Source organism: Macaca thibetana, chromosome 1 (assembly GCF_024542745.1).
Source record: "Macaca thibetana thibetana isolate TM-01 chromosome 1, ASM2454274v1, whole genome shotgun sequence".
NCBI lineage: Eukaryota > Metazoa > Chordata > Mammalia > Primates > Cercopithecidae > Macaca > Macaca thibetana.
The window spans coordinates 16688247-16711765 of NC_065578.1; the positions used below are offsets into that span (position 1 = coordinate 16688247).

Below are 23519 nucleotides of genomic sequence, written 5' to 3' on the forward strand. Positions count from 1 at the left end.
AAGACAGAGTCTTGTTCTGTCACCCAGGCTGGAGTGCAGTGGTGTGATTTCAGCTCACTGCAACCTCCATCTCCCAGGTTCAAGCAATTCTCCTGCCTCAGCCTCTCAAGTAGCTGAGATTACAAGTGCCACACCATACCCAGCTAATTTTGGTATTTTTGTAGAGATGGGATTTCACCATGTTGGCCAGGATGGTCTCAAACTCATGACCTCAAGTGACCTGCCCGCCTTGGTCTCCCAAAGTGCTGGGATTACAGGCGTGAGATACCACGCCTGGCTGTATTTTTCTTTTACTTTCTCTTTTTTTCACTCAACATGGCAATGCTACCACTGTTCGATGGCCTGACCCTATGGTGCAACCCTCTCCCCCAACCTCAGTTCCTCACCCCTGATTTATAAGCTTCAGCCTGAGACCCCCATGTGTTCACCTCTCCAGGGGATCTCAGGGAGACAGCAAAAGGATTGACCCTTGCCCAGAACCTCCTCCGTGAGCAGAAAGTTACTTCTATTTTGTAGACAAGGAACATGAGGCAGAGGACGCGGCCCAGGCAGGGCCAGCAGCCAGCAGAGCGGACTTCCCACCCGGCGCCACGCCGCTCCAGAGCAAGGCCCTCCGCCGGCCCCTGCGGCCCCGTTCTAAGAAGGAATGAGAGGGACAGGAGGCCCTGGGTACGGTACCTATGGCAGGCTGTGGAGGAGGGTTGGAGGAAGCCATCAGACAAGGTCCAGCTCAGACCAGCACTGTCCCAGCTACACACCTGTGGAAAGAAGACCAGAAATTACATTAGCTGGAGTCAGGGCTGCAGTTTCAGCCACGGAGATGAGTCACTGGCTCACAACCTGTGCTTCAGTCCGGTGGCTCTCAGACAGATATTTCTGGGCAGCCCTAGAAAGGCCCCAGCCTCCACCCTTCATAAATCATTAACCCATAGAAACACCAGCAGCTGTGCAGCCCAAATCCCTGCAGCCACAGACCTTCCTGTTGCCAGTGACAAGGGACCTGCTCGGTGTCCCTCCTCATCCCCTCTAGCTTACAGGTGAAGCTCTGGCCCCAGAGTCCAGGGTTATGCTCAGTCCCCCACCTTCCAGGAATCAGATCATGCCTGACTGTCATAAATGGGGCTGGCTACTTCCTCCTCCTGGCTGCCCAGGAAGCACGGGCTCCGCTCCCTGAGGTCTGCCTGCTCCTGCCAGTCCCTTCCTGTGGCCCTGCTGAAGGCCACTCTCACTCTGCCTTTCCCTGTCCCGCCCCATGGGTTGACCAGCAGGCAGGAGGTAACCTGGCCTTGGCACATGAGTGTGAGGAAAGCAATGGCTCCAGAGGCCAATGGCGCAAGACAGGGACAGAATCCCAAATGCTCAGCGCGGAGGCACAGCTCCTCCTGCCCCAAGGTGGCACCGCCCTCCCCTCACAGTGGGAGATCACATCACCAAGAGGCCGACACCTCCGCCTCCAGTGAGCTTCCTGGGCCCTGGAGCCAACCCTGCCCCAGCTCCCTACTGTCACCTTCAATTGTGCGCTGGGGGCTGTCCTCCTAGACATCCTGTGGAGGAGGACATGCACCCTGGAGGGAAAGCAGCCAGCCCTCTGGTCTAATCTGCCCAGGCCACAAACTGGCTGTGTTCCTGTTTTCGTTTCCATTCCTAAAGGCTTTATTTTTATTAAACTGCCTTACTAAACAAAAATGAAATGCAGGTTAATGGCAATATTAGTAATAGTAGACATTCTTGCATTGCCAACGACATCTCAGACATAATTTTAAGCTCTTTACAAATATTAACATCTATTAGTCCAAATTATAAATGAGAAAATGAGACCAAGAATGGTTAAGTAACTTGCCCAAGATCACAAAGGTAGGAAGAGCCAGGGTTCGAACCCAGGCCATGGGGCTCTGGAGTCTGTGCTCAGAAGCAGCCACTAGACTCTAGCACCTTTCAAGACTCAAACGATACAACAGGTAGACAATGAAAAGTTAGTCTCCAGGCTGGGCGCGCTGGCTCACTCCTGTATCTCAGCACTTTGGGAGGCCAAGGTGGGCGGATCACGTCAGGTCAGGAGTTCGAGACCAGCCTGGCCAACATGGTGAAACTCCATCTCTACTAAAAATACAAAAATTAGCTGGGCGTGGTGGCACATGCCTTTAATCCCAGTTACTCAGTAGTCTGAGGCAGGAGAATCGCTTGAATGTGGGAGGCGGAGGTTACAGTGAGCCAAGACTGTGCCACCACACTCCAGCACTCCAGTCTGGGAGACAGAGCAAGACTCTGTATGAAAAAATTTAAAAAAAAAAAAAAAAAGTCTACCTCCCATCCTTGTTGCCCTAATCCCGCAGTCCCTCAGAAGAGATGACTGTTACCGACTTCTCAAGAATCCTTCCAGAACTTTCCCATGCATGGGCCAACTTGCATATCTGCAGATACGCCTTGTTTCATACAGAAGGAGCACACAGCACCCACTGTGCTGCAACTGCCTTTTTAACTTAAATCTCTGTGATGATTTCAGAATACTACTAATACATAGAAATTGACCCCACTTTTTTTAACAGCTGCATAGTAGGTTTGGTTTTGCTTTGATGTAGGTATATTTTTTTTTCGGGGGGGGGTTTAATTTATATAGCCCCCATCGATAGGTACTGAGGCTGCTTTGGTCTCTGTTTCCCAGGTTGGAGTGCAATGGCACAATCACGGCTCACTGCAACCTAGAACTCCTGGGCTCAAGTGATCCTCTCGCCTCAGCCTCCCCAGTAGCTGGGACTACAGGTGCACACCACCACGCCTGGCTAATTTTTAAAAATTTTTTCTAGAGATAGGGTCTTACTCTGTTGCCCAGGCGGGTCCCAAACTCCTGGGCTCAAGCCATCCTCCATTCTTGACCTCACCAAGCGCTGGGATCACAGACGTGAACCCCGACGCCTGCCTGCATTTCTCACTGTGACTGATGATACCAGTTACTCTCTGCTAAGCGTGTGACTGTGCCTTTTAGATCCGCACTGAAAGCTCTCAGGACTGAACTGGTGCTTCAGCAAAGGGTTTTGGAAAGCAAACTAATATGTCTGCAAACCCCTTTGCAACTTGAAAGATCAAACAACAGCTGTACAGCTGTCCTGCTACACAGCCCCCTCCCAGTGGGCTCATTCAAAACCCCTGAAGTCTGCTCGGCCTTTCTCTGAGGGCTCTGCTGCCCCAAGAGCTCCAGGAGGGAAGCGGCAGAAAGACCTATACCCATTTTACAGAAGGGAAAAGGGAGTCTCTTTGCCCAGCCTCCTGCCCAAATTGCTCCTTAAATACAATTTGATGACACAGAAAGAGGCAGCTTCTTTACCCTGGGGCCAAAACCTAGGATCCTTCCCTCCCAGAGCAGAAAGCCCAATGTCCTCCCCTTTCTTCACCCTTTGGGGCCGATTCCTGCCCTCCCCTCCAAGCGCAAGGCTTTCCCTAGAAAGGAAGAGAGACACCAACAGGTATAAAGCCTGACATTTTATTAGCATTATTCCATCTCATTCTCATAACACCCCAGCTTACGGATGAGGAAACAGAAGCTCAGAGAAGCAAATATTTTTCCTAGGTCACAGAAGCAAGAGGACAAGCACACTAGGATTCCAGCCAGCGAGCACTGACCCTAAAGCCTCATCTCAATCCTCTGATCACACTGCCTCCCTAGCCTTTTGGGCTGGAATCTGGAAGGTGTTTGCTACAGACTAATGCGGGGCTCTGAAGTGTCGGGACAAGGACACAGGCCAGCAAGCCCTGCCCATACTCATAGACCTATGGCCACCATTTTGCACACACAGGCTGCTAGTCTCAGAAGGATGTGGACAAGGGAGTGGGGATGGCTCACAGAAGCCCACTGCCACCACTACAGATCCTCACGGGGTTAGAAAAGAGTTCAGGGTACCCAATACCACTAAGGCTCCACTCAGCAGCTATGAGACCTTGGATGAGTTAATCCTACCTCTGGACCTCAGTTTACTCATCTGCAAAATGGGGATTAAAAAGTACCCACTTCAGTCCAGTCATGGTGGCTCACGCCTGTAATCCCAGCACTTTGGGAAGCCGGGGCAGGCAGATCACTTGAGGTCAGGAGTTTGAAACCAGCCTGGCCAATATGGTGAAACCCCATCTCTACTAAAAATACAAAAAATTAGCCAGACATGGTGGCGCATGCCTGTAGTCCCAGCTACTCAAGAAGCTGAGGCAGGAGAGTCACTTGAACCTGGGAGGTGGAGGTTGCAGTGAGCCAAGACTGCACCACTGCCACTCCAGCCTAGGCGACAGAGCAAGACTGTCTCAAAATAAATAAATAATAACCATTCTCATCTTTTTTTTTTTTTTTTTTTTTTTTTTTTGAGATGGAGTCTTGCTCTGTCGCCCAGGCTAGAGTACAGTGGCGTGATCTCAGCTCACTGCCAGCTCTGCGTCCCAGGTTCACGCCATTCTCCTGCCTCAGCCTCCTGAGTAGCTGGGACTACAGGCGCCCACCACCACGCATGGCTAATTTTTTGTATTTTTTAGTAGAGACAGGGTTTCACGAACCGTGTTAACCAGGATAGTCTCGATCTCCTGACCTCGTGATCCACCCGCCTTAGCCTCCCAAAGTGCTGGAATTATAGGCATGAGCCACCCGCACCCAGCCCATTCTCATCTTTAAAAAGAGAACTAACACAAAAGCATCATGGCGTGTCAGAATCAGAAAGTAGCTCCAATATGGCGGTGTTGCTCTTGCTCTTGCTTTACAGACGTGGAAACTGAGTCCAAAGGAGGAGGACACTGCCCGCAGTGCTGTCACTCTCCAGGTGGTGACAGCAAAGGCCATGGTTAGAGGATAGGATTTGGTGCCAGGATGATTCAGGTTCAAATCCCAGCTCTGCCACTTGCCACAGCAGCAGTTAATTCCTTTCTCACTGGGACAATGGGAGTAAGACCAGCACCTGCCTCCTGAGCATCCTGTGCTCATGAAATGAGGACCCACCGGTGGGTGTGACGAATTCTACACTCCATGCCCTGCACGGAGTAAGCTCTGGGTAGACAGGGAACTCTGTTACCATGGGGACCCTATCCAGGCTATGTTTGGGGGGTGAGGTTATAGCAGATTGTCTTCTCTTGGAGGTCATCTTTTTAATAATGACCGCCAAACCCAAGGGACAGGCGGACACCGAACAGCTCCCATTCCTGCTGCTGTGTGGAATGGCTGAGGAGGAGGCAGCACTCAGACAAGGGAGGAAGAGGCGAGGCCCCAGCTCCCAACTGCAGGGTATGCCCACCAGAGGCCCGGAGCAGGTTAGGCTCAGTGACAGGCCACCCAGAGCAGCCCGGCACTGGCACCTCCCGCTGCCCTCAGCTGCCCAGCCCATCATAGCAGGTGTCTTCCTGGCTTGGCTAATTTAGTCAAAGTGCTTATCAGTTCACCTCCCTCTAGGGTTCAAAGACCATCTGCCCAGAGGCCCCTCCAGGAAACCCTCCTCCTGCCTGCCCCTGTCCCACGCTGGGCCCCCCAAGACTATCTCCCACCCCTCACCCATCAAGCTGCCCCATCCCTCTTCCACCTGAATGAGGCCTGGAGGAAGAAAACACCTGGGGGCCCTGAAAGTCTGGAAGGCTGAGCAAGTCATGCCTTGAGGACAGGGAAGGCCGGCCTCTCTCTCCAACAAGGTCTAGGCAGAAGCAGGGGAAGCAGCAACTGGGTTGCTGGGCTGAGCTGGGCAGCGGCCACCCAGCCCTGCCCAGAGAGAAACAAGAATCGGTTCTGGCCCAGGCACCCTTGTCAAGCTCTGGCCTCGGAGGCCCTCTGCAGGGTCCACCTCCTGAAGGTGAAAGAAGGTGGGGAATGGGGGGAAAGACCAGGTGCTTGGGCTGGTCAGGACTGGAGCTCCTCCACATACCTGTGTTCTCTGAGAGGTCGCTCTGGCTTTCAGCTCTCATTAGACACATGCTAGGCCAACCTGCCTGCCACCTCTGCTGCCACAGAGACACTCCACAAACACACCTGCCACCTCAGCTTGTTGCTTCAAACTCTTCCCCATCACTGTCAGAATGGAGCCTGGGTCCTAAGCAAGGCCCTCCAAGATTCGTCCCCTCCACTGACCTCTCGGGTCTCGGCAGCTCCGGGCCTGGCCTGGAACTCTGCTCTGGCTCTCATGAATGGCTTTCAGCCCCATGACCATGCCACCCGACCTGTTTCACATCTCCGGGCCTTTGCTTAAGCTGTCTGTTCCCTCCACATGGAATTCTCTCTCACAGCCAGCAAGCAAATTCCTATTCAACCATCAAAATCCAGCCCCATTTCTCCTCTACAAAGCTTCCTTAGACCCATTTCACACAGTGGTTTCCAGTTGTGAAGCTTTTTAAAAATACTTATGTCCCAGGCCCACACCTGGAGATTCTGTTACAGTAGCTCAGAGGTGCAGCTGATAGGGGGTCAACAGGCTCTTTTCAAAGAGCATGGGTGGTGCTGGGACACGTACATGCCTGCAGGCACAGCCCCATTATAACTGTTGTCCTCCCTAAGAGCCTGTGACCTCTCTGGGGGCACTGGGCTTCTTTCCATCTCAGCATGGGTAGCACTGGGATTGGCCCGGGGCACACACTAGATAACAGCTTGTGACCCTCCCTTGCTTGGGACCCACCCAGCATGGAACCAAAGGGCATAGACCAGGAACCCAGGAGGCCGGGACATCCCTGCTCCTGGGGAGCTGCTTGTGTGGGGCTTCAGCCCAGAGGAGGGGAGAACAGATGGAAGGTGGGGTACGAGCCCTCCTGGTGTCCTCTGCCTGTCCTGAAAGCCCAGGACCCAGAAGGAAGAGAAGGGGATGCAAACTGCACAATGGAGCTGGAACAGGAAGTGGGGTGGGGCCTCCTGACCAAGAAGAGGGCCCACAGCTCCCCCATGCAGGGCAGCAAGATGCCCACAGCTCTTCTCAGATCAAAGGGCCACCTGGAGAGTCCAAGATGGGGAGAGAGGAGGAGCTGCCTTCAAGAAAACACAGGCGGAGCTACAGCAGGAGGGGCGCAGGCAGAAGAGAGGGATAAGGTACGTGGACAGGAACCCGGCCTCAGTATGAAGCCAGCCCAGACAACGTTCATCCTCTGCTCTCCAGCAGCCCTGCTCCAAAGTAGGCACCCCTCCGCGCCTCCTGTGCTCACCTGTCAGGTGCAGGTGTAAATAAGATGACATTGGACAATGCTGGTAGGTTTGTAATGAATGTCAGTTTCCTTTCCAGAGTTCCTGCCAGTCCCTGAGGACCAACAGCATTTTCTCATTTTACAGACTGCTAAACTAAGTCTAAGACAAACGTATTCCACCAGAACACCAGGCCTGAGATCACAAAATTTGAAATGACAATAGCTGACGCCTCCAAGCACTGTGTGCACCAGGCCCCATACTGAACATTTTAGTTTGCATCTCATTTGATTCCCACAGCAGATGGGGAAAACAAGGCTGACAGAGACTGAGGGGCATCCCCAAGGCCATACAGCTACTGAGCCCCTGGGAGCAAAAGGGCAGGACCCAGGCCCAGGGTGGAAGGGGGAGTAGGGGAGTGGGTGGGTCGGGGAACGTCCTCCCAGACCCTCCTCAGTCCTGCAGGTGCTAGAGCTGCAGAACCTGGCAAGGGACCACACATCCCAGCTCCTCCTTCACCCACCTGATGGACACTCAAAGGGCTTCCCAAGGTGGGGGTGACTCCAACTTCCTTTCCTCTTTACCAGGGAGGGGGAGGGGGGCTCTGAGAAGGGGGCCTGCCTAGCTGGGGCAGGGGCCAAGTTTGGTCAATGGCTGGAGCCTCAGACAATGAAGACTCTGTCCTGAGCCCAGAGTCGGTGGCACCCGCCCTCCCTCACTGACCTCTTAGGGAGCCCCTGGTGAGGATCCACAGGCAGGAAGAGTGGGGAGCACTGGGGAGGGGGCCCTGGGAGTAGGTCTCTGTGGGAAGGAGCTGACCCTGAGGCCAGGCCAGAGGGGACCCCTGGGGGCTGTTGCCTGGGAAACCAGAGCCAGCCTGGAGAAGCCGCTGGACAGCGTGGGAGGGGGGCGGCCCCAGACTCTGTCTCCAGCCTCCCTCCTCCGCCTCCTCCTCCTCCTCCTCCTCCTCCTGCTCTTCCTCCTTCCCTCCCATCCCCCAGACACATTAACCCCTTCGTCCCCAACAACCCAGCCCAGCAGGAGTGAAGAAGCTGAAGTGCTGGAGGAAGCCGCCTGCCATCAGCTGAACTGACTCCCTTCTTCTCCAGAGAACCCCAGACCCTCAGCCCCACATCAGGGGTGTCCCTGCGATGGGGCACTGTGGCTCCCACCTGGAAGCCAGAGAAGGGACAGCAGCTGGCATGACACAGACTCTGTGACATCACCTCGCCCATTCGAGCCTCAGTTTCCCCACCTACAACAGGGATGCCCGCCTCCCAGCCGCTGAGTGTCCCCGCTGCTGGGCCCTCGCCACTCAGCATGAGAGTGTATTTAGGCTGCAGGCAGCCTGCGAGGCGGGTTTCCTCCCTCCTTTTTAGACACAGGGAAGCTGAGGCTCAGATGGGGGAGGGACCTACCCAAAGCCCCCCGGGAGGATGAGGCAGGCAGGGAAAGGGAGGTCCGTGTGCGTCCCTGCAACCCAGCAGGTGTACACAGACGGAAGAATGGCAGGAAAGAGCTGGGGTTCAGGGAAGGGCACTGCCAAGGGAGACAGTAGGTGTCAGGGGCACACACAGGGGTGTCTGCCCCTCCCCAGGCGTCAGGGTGGAGCCAAAGGGAGGGGCAGGGTTGCTCCTGCTACACCTCAGGGCTGAACTAAAGCCTCCAGGGGGGCAAGGTGAGGTGCAACCTTTGGGGACTCTGTGACCCCAGTTCACCCTCCTCACCTCCAGGGGTCAAGCTCACCTCCTCCTGCTTTCCCAAAGTAAGTCACTCATCCCGTCACTCCCTTCCCCGCTCAGCCAACATCTCGCTGCGCACCTACTGCCTGCCAGGCCCCAGCTTGGCACTGGGGACAAAGAAACAAAAGAGAGTTCCAGGTTCCTGTCCTCAGACAGTAGCCACAGGAGGCCAGCGCGTACAGACCCCAAGGCAGGGGCGGGCCCAGTGTCCCACTTCCAGATCAGAGCCAGGGCAGGGGCCCAGGAATCAGGCATGTGTGATCCTGGCTCCACCGCTGGTTTAGGCTTCTTAGACTCACTTAGCCATGTAAGTAAAAGGGGGGAGTATGCAAGGAGGAGAGGCTCTCTCGGGTTTAGATGAGGAACCAGTAAGGTAATAAACTTGGCCCAGCTCTGGGCAGGAACTCACCTAAAGCACAACAAAAGGATGGCAGGAAGGGGCCCGCACCGCGCTCTCCATCGGTCGCAGGTGGAACCCAACCCAAAGTTAAACTCTCCATGCCTGCAGTTTTCTACCCTGATATTCCCACAGGGCCCCATGGAGAAGAGGGCTGAGGAAGGGCGTCGCAGGCTCCCAAAATGGACCCAGTACAAGGTATTCTCCTCTGCTGGTGCCCTGGTGGTCTCTCCCAGGCTGCACCCTCCCGCATCGAGTGGATTGACCCCCGCAAGCAAAGAATTCGGGCTGGGTCAGGGAGATGGTTGCGCGCAGCTGCATCTCAGAATTGCTGCCCACCAGTGGCCCCTGCCTTTCTGCGTGGGATTACCTGCAGGGGCCCCCTGCCCATCCCATCCCTGGTCTGCAGGTCTACAGATGGGTGACTGGAGGAGCCCCCCACACTGGCCTCTGAGCTGATGCCAGAATGGGATGAGATGGGGTACGGAGGGCAGGGAGGAGTGTTTCGCATGGTACAGGGATGTCTTTCTGGGGTAGAAGCAAAGGCCACCGAGAGACACAACTCCTCTCTACTGCGTCATTCCCAGCAAATAGAAATACGTAGCCAGACACGGTGGTTCATGCCTGTAATCCCAGCACTTTGGGAGGCTAAGGTGGGTGGATCACTTGAGTTCAGAAGTCCAAGACCAGCCTGGCCAATGTGGTGAAACCCTATCTCTACTAAAAATACAAAAATTAGCTGGGCGTGGTGGCGTGCACCTGTAATCCCAGCTACTTGGAAGGCTGAGGCAGGAGAATCACTTGAACCCAGGAGGCAGAGGCTGTGGTGAGCCGAGATTGCACCACTGCACTCCAGCCGGGGGGACAGAACAAGACTCCATCTCAAAAAAAAAAATCATAATAAGTAAATGAACAAATACACTGAGTAGTTACTGCTCATCTGATCCCATACCATCTCCACCCACTACCCCATATCTCTGCTCCCCTTTTCAAGACTTCCCCGAGGAGTACCTATGCTCCGCCTCCTGTCCGTCTCCCATTCTGTGCTGAGCAACCAAGTGTGTGCCCACCGCTTTGCCAGCCAGTTCATGAGGTCACCTGGGGCCCCCACTACACCGGTTCTGATGGACACATCTCGGACCCCATTCTGCCTGATCTGCCAGCTGCTCCCTTCTTTCACTTCTCGCTCCGGCTCCCCTTCCTCTGCTCTTCCTTCCTCCCTCCAGGTTGGCAGTTCCCAGGTTCAGGCTCCACCTCGGCTCCTCCCCAGGCCACCTCGACCACCTGGCTCACTTCGTGGGTCCGGAGCCATGGCCATAGTGATGCTGCCAGCCTGTCCTGCCCTTGAACTCCAGGCTCCGCCCCTCTGCCTGCTCTGTGTCTTCACTCAGTGATCCATCAGGCGTCTCAGCCTTAATGTGCCCTTACCCATTTCCTGATCACCACGCTGCCACGAACAAAGAACCCTGCTCCTCCCAGTCTTCCCATCCTGCTTGCTAGCTCCATCCCACCAGCTGCTAAGGCCAAAACCTTGGAGTCATCTTTGACGCCTCTGTCTCACACCCAGGGCCTACTATTAGCAAAGCTGCTGGCTCTACCTTCAATATACGCCCAGAATCCGAACTCATTTCACCCTCTCCACCGTGGCCCAAACCACCATCATCTCTCACCTGGGCTATTCAAAACGCCTCCTGACCAGTCCCTCTGCTCTCACCTCTACCCCTGCCCTGACATGTTGTTCTCAACACAGCAGCCAAGTTCATCCTCCACTCAGAGCCCTGGAGTGTTTGCCTATCTCATTTAAGGAAGACCAAAGTCCTCATCTTGGTCTTCGAGGGCCCACATGTCAGAGCCCCCACAACCTCCCTGACTTCATGTCCTACCTGTCTCTACACAGCTCACTCTAGTCACTACCACCTTCCAGCTCCCTGAATGCCCCAAGCCTATTTCTGCCTCAGGGCCTTTGCACTTGCTGTTCCCTCTGCCTGAAATGCTGTTCCCCCTGCCTGAAATGCTGTTCCCCCAGGTACCCACACACTGCTGCCCTCACCTTCAGGGCTTTGCTCCAAGGTCGCTGTATCAGAGGCCTTCTCCTGACAGCCCACACACATCCCCCTGACCCAGCGTCCCCATTGTCACAGGATTTAACACCTGCAGCAACTACAAATTTTAGTTATTTATCAGTTTCCTCCTAGGAGAATGTGGACTCCATGAAGGCAGGACTGTGGCCACTGTTCCCCACTCTTACCTGCACCCACGGCACAGGCCTGACACACAAGCGACCCAAGGCACAGTTGCCGAAGGAATGCAGAAATCCCTGGTCCCAAGTTGGGCCCCTGGGGAGGAGGCAGCCACAGCTGGGCCCCTCCCTTCTGAAACCAGCCTGCACCCAGGACAGCTCCTCCCCAGTAAGCTTCACAAACAGCTTCACGGCCAAGTTGCAAAGGGGCAGTTCCCCAAAACCAGAGTGGAAAGAGGTCTGGGGCTGATGCCAGGAAATGATGAGAAGGGGAGGAGTGGGACAGGGCCAGAGAAGGACTTGGACTGTTTTTAAAAACTCTCTCCCAAAAAGACCACATTCTTCCTCTGGTGAGTCAGAAGCATGTGGCCAGGCAAAGGGGACAGGACCTGCGAGCCTCCGCGGCTGCCACTGTCATCTGCTACTAGCAGGCAGGCACATACCCCAGCCTTTCCCACGGGTCAGGTGTGAGGCCCTGGCATCTATTCAGCTTCCCAGAGAAGGAGCAAGGCTGGGCACCGGTGTCCCAGGTTGGCAGGCCACAGACAGCAAACTAGGCCTCCCTTTCAAAGCCCACAGGGTCCCATCTGGCTCCAAGCCCTTTCTTCAGGCCCAAGCTCTGACTGGCAGGGAGGGGGCCATTCACTCTGTCCCACAAGGGAGCTCTGGGCAGGAAAGAAATAGCCTTTGCAAAACTCAGAGCTAAAAGCAGCTTAACCCACCCAACCAGGGCAGGGCAAGCGGGCCGGCAGAATCTGAGGTCTCCTGAAACGCAAGCCCAGCATGGAGCCACAGGACACCCAGGGGCCCTCAGCCACACAGCCCAGGATAGCTCTGGCTGAATTCAGAGTAGCCAGCACTTATGATTCAAACCATGCCCCTCAGTGATGTGCTGTCCTCCCCAGAGATGGGTGTGAGTGCAGTTCCAGCTGTTCTGGGGCTTCTCTGGAGGGAGTTGGCTCTGAGCACTGCTCCAGGCCAGGAGACGTGTCTGGTGCCTCCTCTAATCCTCCCACCAGCTCCTCCAGGCGCAGGGCCAACCCACAGATGGCAGTCACCTGACCCCGTTTTACAGAGGAGGAAACTGAGGCTCAGAGAGGTAGAGAGATTTGTCCAAAGCCAAGAATCTGATCCAAGGTGGATCCATGATTAGACCCAAGGTCTTTCAGCTGTGACTGGAAAGGTCCATCAGGATCAGGCTAGTGGGTCCATCCCACTCCCTTGCAATTAACTTCACCATCTGAGAAGATGCGGCCTGGGGCTGTGGGAAGGGGACAGGGGAGACTGGGCTGGAGGTGCTGGGGGAGGGAGAGCAGGGAGGGATGACTTCAATCATGAAAAGGATTTGCCCTGAGTCCTGCTGTCCTGGGTTGAGGTCAAATCTGGGACCATGATCCCCCCAGAGAACTGTTCCCAAACACCCATCCTCTTTCCCTATCAACTTTAACAAGAGCCAGACTGCTTCTGACCGACCCTGTGGTGCGACTTACGAGGAACCAGATGACGCGGATGCTGCCCACAGCCTGGTCCTAAACTCCCCCTAGTATTCCTTCTGCCTTGGCATGGAAGCCACACTGGGTGCAATGAGCTTCAAGCCCCCCACTGCCGACATCCTGCAGGCAGACACTGCTGCTTGTCCAGTGAAAAACGGGACCACTCTACTCCAGGTCATTTCTGCTCTGAAGCAATCTCTGGTCCTGCCAGGGTGCCCTCCAGGTTCCCCTTTTTGCCACCACCATGCCCTGGATATGAATTTTTAGGAGAATGAGCTCTGTGCTCAATCCCAGCGGAGGCCAGCTGTGACAGATGCCATCCACTGCTCCGATCCCTGGTTTCCTCTTCCATACAATGACAACTGTAAGAATCACCATGGCACAGGGCTGTTCTAAGGATTAAATGAGATAATAATTCTCAGAAAGTGCTTCACTGAGAGCCTGGAACACAGTAAGTGCTCAATATGTGTTTGTTGAATGAATAAATGACCGCCTACTCCTAAATGAACAGCAGCACTAGCCTACAAGAAGGGGTGGCGTTCCAGGCTAGAGCTGAAAGGTCCTAGAGCTCCCCGTCACTGCCCTCCAGGAAGGCACTGCCTGCCTGGATGGAGAAGGCAAGGCTTAGGGGGCAGCCCCTCCCACAGTATCTGACCATGCAGTACCCACCCTCACTGGGGAAGAGGAGGCCACTGAAGTGCTCTAGGAAGCCATCAGCTTGGCCCAACACTGAGCACCCAAAAGCCTGCACCCAGCCCCTTCCTCTTTTAAAGTCAAGATTCCAGGGAAGAGGGTCAAGGTCAAGAAGGGGGAGTATCCAAAAACGAGACAGCAAGGCCAGAGTTGCCTTAGTTGGTGCGAAATGCAGCAATGACCAAGCTCTGTACATGATGCCAAAGAGACATTCCAATTCCCTGCATCCGTATGGTCAGCACAGGGCCAGCTTGGAGCCGTCTGCAGACACAGCCCCTTCAAGTAAAGCACTCCGGCTGCAGAATCAGCCCCAGGAACTCAGGTTCCACTTCCTGACTGGACCTCAAAAAATATTCTGCTAGGCTGGTCGCAGTGGTTCACGACTGTAATCCCAGCACTTTGGGAGGCCAAGACAGGTGGATCACTTGAGGTCAGGAGTTTGAGACCAGTCTGACTGACATGGTGAAACCCTGTCTCTACTAAAAATACAAAAAAGTCGCTGGGCGTGGTGGACATGCCTGTAATCCCAGCTACTCAAGAGGCTGAGGCAGGAGAATCGCTTGAACCTGGGAGGCGAAGATTGCAGTGAGCCGAGATCGCGCCATTGCACTCCAGCCTGTGTGACAGAGCGAGACTATGTCTCAAAAAAAAACAAAAAAAAGTCTGCTCAATTTAGGAACAGCAAACCCCTGCAGGCAACAAACCTTCAATGATCCCCCAGCATGTCCCCGGTGTCACTTGACACAGGAGCATCCCAAGTAACCAGCAGAAAGAGGCCAGTGGCCTGGGAAGGTGGGATCAAGGGCTCAGTTCTTGCAGGCTGCCAGCAAGCATAACAGGTGCCCAAAAATGCTAGCTGGAGGGGCGAATGCACAGACGGCCACCTGGACACTGCCTGCCAACACTGAGCCTTTGCCAGGTCTATCCAAGGTCGTCCTGTGGCCCGGTTCTTTGTCAGAGGACGAGGACACAGGGACACCATCTGCTTCCAGAACAGGGTGCAAAGCAGGAAGAGAGTGATGGCGGTCACATCTTCCACACGTGCTGTGTCAGAGTCAAGGTCTCCAGACCCCCCACTCCCTCACTCTGGAGACTTTTAAGTTCAACGGCATTCAAGAGGGTGACAGAAAAGCCAGTCTTCATCCCTTGGGATCCCTCTGCCATCCAACAACCCCGCCCTACTCATTCAGCAAATCTTGATTGTGCCCCGGGAAGCACTCCAGGTTCCGGGATTTGCTGATGAGCACTTGGTCCCCTGGTCATAGGTGCCGTGAGGTGAGGGAGAATACTGGGGCTGAACTGAGGTTCAAGAGGACAGTTGAACATCTGGACTCAACTCTCCCAGATATGATGCTGGCCATGTGATGACTGGCCCAACACTGCATCCACACAGAACAGGGCGCATGAAGACCTGGCAATGATCCACTTCATTCCACCAGGGGCCCTGCTTCTCTGTGGCCTGGACAAGGTGCACAGCTGCTCCGGCCTCCAAGGGCCCCTCCACATCCCAGAAGATGTCTGCATTTTATGCCAAACCAGATCACTGATGCTCCCAAGGTACATGGGATGTTGAGGAGGGAGATAGTATTGGATTTCAAAATTTCCATCCCATCTTAATTTATAGTTACAGCTTTATAGATCTATAGGAGGCCATGGTTCTCAACCGGGGGCTATTGTGTCCCCCAAGGGACATTTGGCAATGGCAGGAGACGCTATGGTTGCCACACTAGGTGGGGAGTGGGGACACTACTGGCATCTGGTGGGTGGAGGCCAAGGAAGCTGCTAAACATCCTTTAGGGCACAGGACAGCCCCAACGCAAAGAATGATCCAGCCCAAATATCAATGGATCGAGGCTGGGAAACCCCGATCAGAGGGCATTGGTGAAGTCCTCTGGGGATCTATAGCAGGCGCTGGCCTGTTAATGCAGGGTTGTGTCACCGTCACTAGTCACAGGAATACAGAGACCAAAGCCATTGCCACTGGTTTCCATGGCAGATAAACACCAGGCTACAAGTGTCTAAAGAAACTGCATCCTGCTACAGTACTTGTTTTTGTGCCTCTCCCTGCTAGACTGTGGGGGCGGAGACCACGACCTACTTGTCTCTGCATCTGCACCACCTGGCCCAGCATCCAGAATACAGGAGGTGGGGAGAGGAGGCAGCTGGGGAGGCAGGGGGAATATGTACGGCCACTTCTTTAAGGTGGGACTGCATCTTATGCCTCTCCACATCCTCAGCGCCCAGCCACGGTCCTGGCACCCGAGTTCGTAAATAATCAGACTGTGAGCTCTCGGAGACCAGGAGCTGTGCCCTCCTGCCCTGTGTCCCGGAGCCTAGCGCATGGCTAAACCCTGTATGCATATTCATCGAGTATCCCCTGCTGTGGTGAGAAAGACACAGCCGCTGGCAGTCCAGAAGGGGACGGAGAACGGAACGGAACGGTATTGACAATAGCCGCTGGGCTTCCCTTCAGGAGGCCTGGGGCCTCTAGGAACTCCTGAGAGCAGACTCAAGCCTAGATTCAAGCAATGGGGAGTTGGAGGAGGACCTGTCCATCAGCGCTCCTTGAAAGGGTGACCAAAAGCATGGATAGTTCTTCTGCAATGCCTGGGACGCAGCAGCAAGAAGCAAATGCTTCGCGGGAGGGAGAAGGGAAGAAGGTAGAAATGAGGGCTTCCACGGCCTGTGCCTTGAGCCCCACAGTATTTGCATGTTTGTATCCCCCTACAACTCCTATGCAGAAACCTCACCCCAAGGTGATGGATTAGGCGGTGGGGCTTTGGGGAGGTAATCAGGTCATGAGGATGGAGCCCTCGTGAAAGGGGTTAGTGTCCTTGTAAACAAGGCCCCAGCTAGGCCCTCCCACCACACAGGGACACAGTGAGAAGGTGTCATCTATAAGGAACAGGCCCTCACCAGACACCGAATCTGCTGTTGCCTTGATCATGGGCTTCCAGCCTTCAGAACTTTGAGAAATAACTGCCTGTTGCTGGTAACAGTCATGGCATTTCGTTATAGCTGCCCGAATGGGGCCTTGGATGGGAGTGAAGTGTCCCGGTGCTGCCTTTGCTCCTCTTGTCCCTGCTGACCTGGCCCAGGGACTCATCCATTCACGACAAGCATTAACTGAGGAAGTGGAATCCAGGTCCCAGTCAAAGGGCACAAAAGAAATGCAGTGGCTCCTTGGGTTGCCCAATGTCAGTGCTAAAATCAACATCAGACACCAAACGTGTTAACAGCGTGCTAAGGGCCCAGTGCTAATCCAAGCCCTTTACTCCTACAGCTCCTATAATTTCTTCCTAAAAACCCTCTGAGATTAGGGGCCACTCTCATTGCCATTTTACAGATTGGGAAACAGAGGCATAGAGAGGTTCCGAAAATTGCTGGAGGTCACACAGTCAATAAATGAGAGAGCTGGGCTTTGAACCCAGGCCACGTGGCTGCAGAGCCTGTGCCTTGAGCCCCTGCAGTATTTGCATGTTAAAACCTCAGCCACCAGCCAGCCACCAGCCAGCCACCAGCCAGCCACCAGTCAGCTGGGCTCCTGTGCTGCCGGGGTGCACTCAGGTGGGACCATGAAGACCCCACCCATGGGAGCAAGTAGGACAGGGCCCCAGTGGGACAGCACATCAGGAGGAGAACTTGGGGGACTCACAGACCAAGTGCCCCAGACCAATGGCCCCCCTGAAGTGTTGCAGCTGCACTGCCCCTAACAGAGGCTCTGAAAGCCGCACCCCTCCAAGTCTCTCTGGGTCCCAGCCCTAGGCTCCCGGGCATTCCGATCCAGAACCACCTGGGGGCTGAGGGCAGGCTTATGTCCCCGTGAAGACCTGGGGTTCACCCAGGCCATCCAGCCACCACCCTGGAGATGCACCCAGGCAGGGGTGAGCTGAGACACAGGCCCCACTGTGCAGGCCACAGCAAGCACTATGTACCAGCCATGCAAGAGCCAGTGACCTCCCGCTCTGTGGCTGAGGATAACGATGATGTCAGACCAAGCCTGGAAGGGCCTCCTTGGGGCTGGCAGCATCCATCTCTCTCCCAACCTGGCTCCTTGAAAGGGCACCCACTGATCAGAACAGGAGTTAGTGGCAGGAGCTATCTGCTGTCCACTCGCAGCACTGACCCAGCCGTTGTCTGGGTCAATCATTTTGTTTCTTCCCACAATCAGACCCTCTCAGATGATGGAGGAGTCTTTGAGAGGCTGAAATCCAACCTGTCAGTCACAGAAAGAACTCCTCCTTGAGGATCCTAATAGATGGGTGGGTCTGTGCACAGGCTCTGGAGTCAGACAGTGGGGACACCAAATCCCAGATCCCCAACCTAGCAAATGTGCGACTTAACCTCCCTAAGCCTCAGTTTATTCATCTGCAAACTGGGTGTCATGACACACTTGAGACCCAATTAGGTAACATTCATTCATTCATCCAATCATTCATTCATTCAACCCACATTTATTAAGCACCTCCATGAGCCAAGCCCTGTTCTGGGTACTTGGGACACATCAGTGAACAAACAGAAAAGAAAAATGGGCTGGGCACGGTGGCTCATGCCTGTAATCCCAGCACTTTGGGAGGCCGAGACAGGCAGATTGCTTGACCTCAGGAGTTCAAGACTAGCCCGGGCAACATGGGGAAACCCCATGTCTACAAAACATACAAAAATTAGCCGGGCATGGTGGTACGCGCCTGTAGTCCCAGCTACTCCGGAGGCTAAAGTGGGGGGATCACTTGAGCCTGGGAAGTCGAGGGTGCAGTGAGCCAAGATGGTGCCACTGCACTCCACCCCGGGCAATGGAATGAGACCCTGTCTCAAAAAAACAAAAAAAGAAAAGGGTTCCCTGACAAAGCTTACTGATCCTAGCCCTGTGCCTGGCACAGTGTGGGTATTCCATAAATGCCCCCCACTCTAAGCCCGACTCACTGGCCCACATCAAACTCCCATATTGAAATTCCTCCTTTGGCAGAAGAGTCCTTGCCCCCAAGGAGAAGGGTCTAAATCTGCCTCCTCTCCACACCCAGCCCTGCCCTCATCCTCGAGTTTCTCAGAATGAGGCCTCTCATCCTGCACAGGCCAGTCCTCAGCTTCCTCTCCCATCCCAGGGCCCCTCTTGCCCTGGTCAGATGGTCCCATGGCCGCCTGCTGTGGCTCCCAGACTCCCAGTTCCCACGTCAATCACACTGCTAGGATGTACCCCAGCTTGCCACTGCCTCTCCTATTAGTTCAACAAACACCTCTTGGGTGCCCAGCATGGGCCAGGGGTGGACTGCCCTAGGACAGGGCCCACATGGGCTGTGCTTCCTCCTTCAAAGATCTGGGCATACCTGGTAACATGGCAGCCTCAACTCACAAGCAGGGAGTAGCTCACCTCACCAATGTATACAAAAAATCAACACAATACCAGCAGAAGCAGCCTCCGCACTTTCCTGCTAACAAGTATGAAATCAAAGTGACAAAGATTCACCTGAAATCCCAGCACTGCTCTCACTAGCCGGGAATAAATGAACGTTCAATGTCATTTCTGAGACTCTACTAAAACCAGGAACCATATGCAGTGCTTTATGTGTTATTTCACATAATCCTCACAACACTGCGAGGTGGATATCCAGGGCCCCACTTGACGCCCCACTCAATCTTTTTGTGTTTGTTTGAGACAAGGTCTCACTCTGTCCCACAGGCTGGAGTGCAGTGGCACTATTATGGTTCACTACAGCCTCTACTACCCAGGCTCAAATGATCCTCCCACTTCAGCCTCCTGAGTAGCTAGGACTGCAGGTGTACACCACCACGCCCAGCTAATTTTGTGTATTTGTCTGTAGAGACAGGGTCTCATCATGCTGCCCAGGTTGGTCTCCAACTCCTAGGCTCAAGTGATCCACCCACCTCAGCCTCCCAAAGTGCTGGGATTACAGGTGTGAGCCACTGCACCCAACCCCAACTCAATCTTGAGGCTCCCAGGGGAGCTGCTCCACCTGCAATGGCTAATATCATACCGGGCACTAACAAGTCTTCAATAAATGTTGGTTGGATTGAACTGAATCTGAAAACTGAGGCTGAGAGAGGCAAAGCGACTTGTCCAAGGTCACACAGCAAGGGAGTGGGTCGGCCAAGCTATGGCCGAGGTCTGTGCAGCTCTGATGCCTTTGCTCAGCCTCCCTTGGAACCTTCCCGATGAGCAGCTGTGGTTGACAGCTAACAGGAGCTCTGCCAGGACAGGCTTTCCAGGGCAAAAGGCACTGCCATCTCAGAGCCCCAAGAAAGGAGAAGCAAGGGCTACAAGAGACCGTATTAGGGAAAAGTAAAAGAAAGGAAAACAAAAAGTGCACTGGCCGAGGAAGGGCCAGCCTTGTGAGTCATGTACCCCAGAATATTCCTTACATAGCTGGCTCCAGGGCAGACCAGGGAGGCCAGGGCGCTCGACAGCCCCAGGGACCTACGCCAAGGAGCTAGGAGTGCAGCATCGGGATCAGGTGGGCCTCAGGCTGGGGGTCAGCCTGGCTCTGCCACCAGCGCCCATCGACGCTGGGCAAGTCACTTCTGCTATCAGGGGTTCTGAGTTTCCCCCTCTGTGAAACAGGAGAAGAAGGCACTCAGAACTGCAGAGGGCTCATCAGGGCTACCTCTGACTGCAAGGCTGTGGGGGCAGGACCAAGGAAAAGCCAGCATCTCCCTCTCCTCCCAGTCAAGCCTGGCCCCACCTCCCAGTGCCCCCACTGTGGAGCTGACGCCCACTTCTGCCCCATCTCCAGCTGCCCACAGAACTGTCAGAGGCTGCTCCCGGGCTGCCAGCATCATGGCGGTGAGTGCAGGGCAGAGGAAGCAGCCCTCAATCACCTTTGAGGCCCACTGGTTGCTCTCAGACTTAGAAGACGGTCATCTGAGGGTCTGGGCAGGGGAAACCATCTTACTGAGCACCTACTGTGTGCTGGGAGCTTTGCAGACACCATCTCACTCTAGCTTCACAATGTACTCTGAAGTAAGACTTGTTATTCCCATCTTTGGAGGAAGCCCCAGGAGCCCCAAAGGCTGAGCAAGGCAAAGGCACCTGCCCAAGACCACACAGCTACTAAGACCCAGGATTCAAACCCAGTCCTGAAGCCCCTAAACCTGTGTTCTCACTCTTGCTCATGTGTCAGCTCCCAGAGGACAGAAACCGCGGCTCCTCCCTGGGTGTCCCCACAGTGCCTCCTGGGAGGTCTTCAAGAGGTGCTTGAGGGCCGGGTGCGGTGGCTCACGCCTGTAATTCCAGCACTTTGGGAGGTGGGCAGATCACCTGAGGTTGGGGGTTTAAGACCAGCCTGACAACATGGAGAAACCCCATCTCTACTAAAAATACAAAATTAGCCGGGTGTGGTGGTGCATGCCTGTAATCCCAGCTACTCAGGAGGCTGAGGCAGGAAAATCGACTGAACCCAGGAGACGGAGGTTGTGGTGAGCTGAGACTGCGCCGTTGCACTCCAGCCTGGGCAACAAGAATGAAACTCCATCTCAAAAATAAAAAAAGAAAAAGATGCTTGTTTGGCTGTCCAGGTGGTTACTCCCAAATCCCAACCCAGGCCCCATTACTGCACTCAGGTGTCCTGGGTTGGTTCCTGCCTATCAGGGACCCCAAACCAGCCTGACCCCACTTCACAAAAGGGGCATTTGAGGCCCCGGCAAAGTAGAGCCAGAAAGCAAACCTAGGTGCCTCTGATACACACAGCATTGCCGTGTGACCCTAACAGCAAGGAGACAGCTGGAGATCCAGGTGGGACAAGTGTGGACTCTGCAGGGAGGCACTCCCGGGTTCCAGCCACAGGCCTGTTTCTCATTAACCGTGTAACTGAGCTGGCCTCCCCTCCTGATGTCTTGGTTTCCTCCTCTGCTGTAAAATAGATACAGCAGCCCCTGCTACTGGACACTGGTATGAATTCAGTGCAATCACCTGGCACAGAGCAGGTGACCTTGTTCCCCTGGAGGGCACCTGCTTGCCTTGACCATCAGCTTGGAGGAGAGGGGGCACTCAGAACCTAGCAATCCCCCAAGCAGCCAGTCTAAACAGGTTTGCATTCAGAGCTATGCGTGTGGGTTAATATTTACCTGCTTGTGACCCAAATCTTGCAGGGCATCAGGCATGCCTGAGTCACCCAACCCTGAGAATTCAAACCAAGCAGGAACATGAGGTGTGGAGGGACAGGGGTGCTGAACCCAGGGCAGGCACCAGAAACCTCAGTCTTTCCTGGGCACCCAGACGCAGTGTGGCTGGAGGAGGACAGTCACCTTCCCCAGCACTCCTGCAAATGAAATGGCGCCAGCCTGACCCTCTGCGCCTGTAGCACCTTGTTCTAAAGACCCTGGGCCCCAGTCACATGACCATCCCTTTCCTTAGGAACCTGCAACTGTGAGGGCAACTGAGGGAGAAGGCCAGGGCCAAGAGAGGTGGCCCGACAGACCCCACAGACCGACTCCCAGGCACAGCCATCCAGCCCACCCTAGCAAACGAAGATTTCACTCCTCCTGTTTAGAGTTTTCCTACCTCAATCATAAGCCCAACACAGAGGATGAGCGATCAGACCCAGTGACACCTCCCAGCAGCCCTGGGGGGTGTCGGTCCCCTTTTCACAGATGACAAATCTGAGCTCAGAGCATTGAATCAGCCTGCCAAGGTCTCTACAATCAGTCAGAGGCAGGGGTGGGATTCCAAGCAGGTCTTCTGGCTCCAGGGCTAATAAATACCCAGCCCCTTCTAGCTCCTGCCCCTGTGACACGGCTGCCTCCAAAGTTCCACATCGAAGCTGCCTTGTGTCGATGCTTACCGTGTACCAGGATTGCGCTAAGTGCTTCACTAGAAATAACTCCTAATTGTCCCAACAACCATATGAGATAGGGGTTGATATTATCCCCAACCGAGAAACTGAACTGAAACAGAAAGGTTGAGACACTTGCCCCAGGACACACAGCTGACAAGTGGCAGAAGTGAAACTCTACATCAGGCAGTCTGATTCCAGAGGCCAAGGCTCTTAGCTGCCGCTGCATCCACCACTCTCCTCTTCCCACGTCATTCTGTTCCCCCCAACACCCCAACTGAGGCCGGGCCCTTGGGTTGCAGGAAATTCACTGGTGGAAAGGAGTCATCAACTTCTGTGAATGCAAAGGTTCCAATCTGCACAAGAAAAGAGCTGAAAGCCGAGGAAGCTGGGGAAGGGCCCCTCAGCCCTCCCCTCCATTCTCCCTGCCCAGCCCAGGGAGCCTGTGGCACAGTGTTGTCCCCTGCCTGGACCCTGTCTGTGGCCCCCAGAGCCACAGCTCCTCAGTGAGGTTCACAGGGCATCCTTTCTGACTCATCTCCCCATTCACTGACAACTCATGTTGGCTAAGCATCTACCAAGGACCAGACCTCGTGGGGCCACTTGGAAAACCAAAGAGAATCTGAGTGTCAAGAGAGGAAGAGGTCCCCATCTGCCCCAGCCATGATGACCTGCCTTCCCAAAGGCAAGACCCTTCCTGGGCCTGGAAGCCATTCCCCACCTCATCTGCTGGGCCACTCCTGAATACATTTTGCTTAGCACATGCAGTTGGCATTGGAGCAGTCTCCCATGATGACCACTGGGACAGACAGCTGGCCACTTGTCCCTCTGGGCACCTAACACTCTGGACTGGAATCATTTGCTTAGTTTTCTGACAGCCCACTAGACTGTGAGTTCCCTGAAGGCAAGAATAATGCCTTTCATTTCTGTCTCTCCAATACCCAGACAGTCCTTAGCATGCCGAAGAGATTCAAGAGATGATGGGTGGATGAGTGGGTAAATAAATGGGTGGGTGGGTGGATGAATAGATGAATGAATAAGTAGGTGGATGG

General features: G+C 54.6%; 3 protein-coding genes across 8 annotated transcripts in view; 2 read left to right on the plus strand and 1 right to left on the minus strand.

The window, feature by feature from the left end:
* The window catches only part of ARHGEF10L (Rho guanine nucleotide exchange factor 10 like), a 179520-nt gene that overhangs the window by 117718 nt on the left and 38283 nt on the right, over positions 1–23519 (minus strand). For 5 of the 6 annotated variants that reach the window (XM_050790124.1, XM_050790114.1, XM_050790092.1 and 2 more), the window contains exon 2: positions 679–758. In XM_050790124.1, the coding sequence (XP_050646081.1) occupies positions 679–715 (37 nt within the window). In that variant the 5' untranslated portion in view covers positions 716–758. Of the gene's footprint in view, positions 1–678; positions 759–11504; positions 11527–23519 lie in introns of those variants that run through there. The other variant, XM_050790081.1, reaches the window with a different exon arrangement.
* The window catches only part of SDHB (succinate dehydrogenase complex iron sulfur subunit B), a 689037-nt gene that overhangs the window by 104890 nt on the left and 560628 nt on the right, over positions 1–23519 (plus strand). The window lies entirely within an intron of this gene.
* Positions 1–23519, plus strand: part of PADI2 (peptidyl arginine deiminase 2) — a 579517-nt gene that overhangs the window by 43629 nt on the left and 512369 nt on the right. The gene's annotated exons all lie outside the window — the stretch shown is intronic.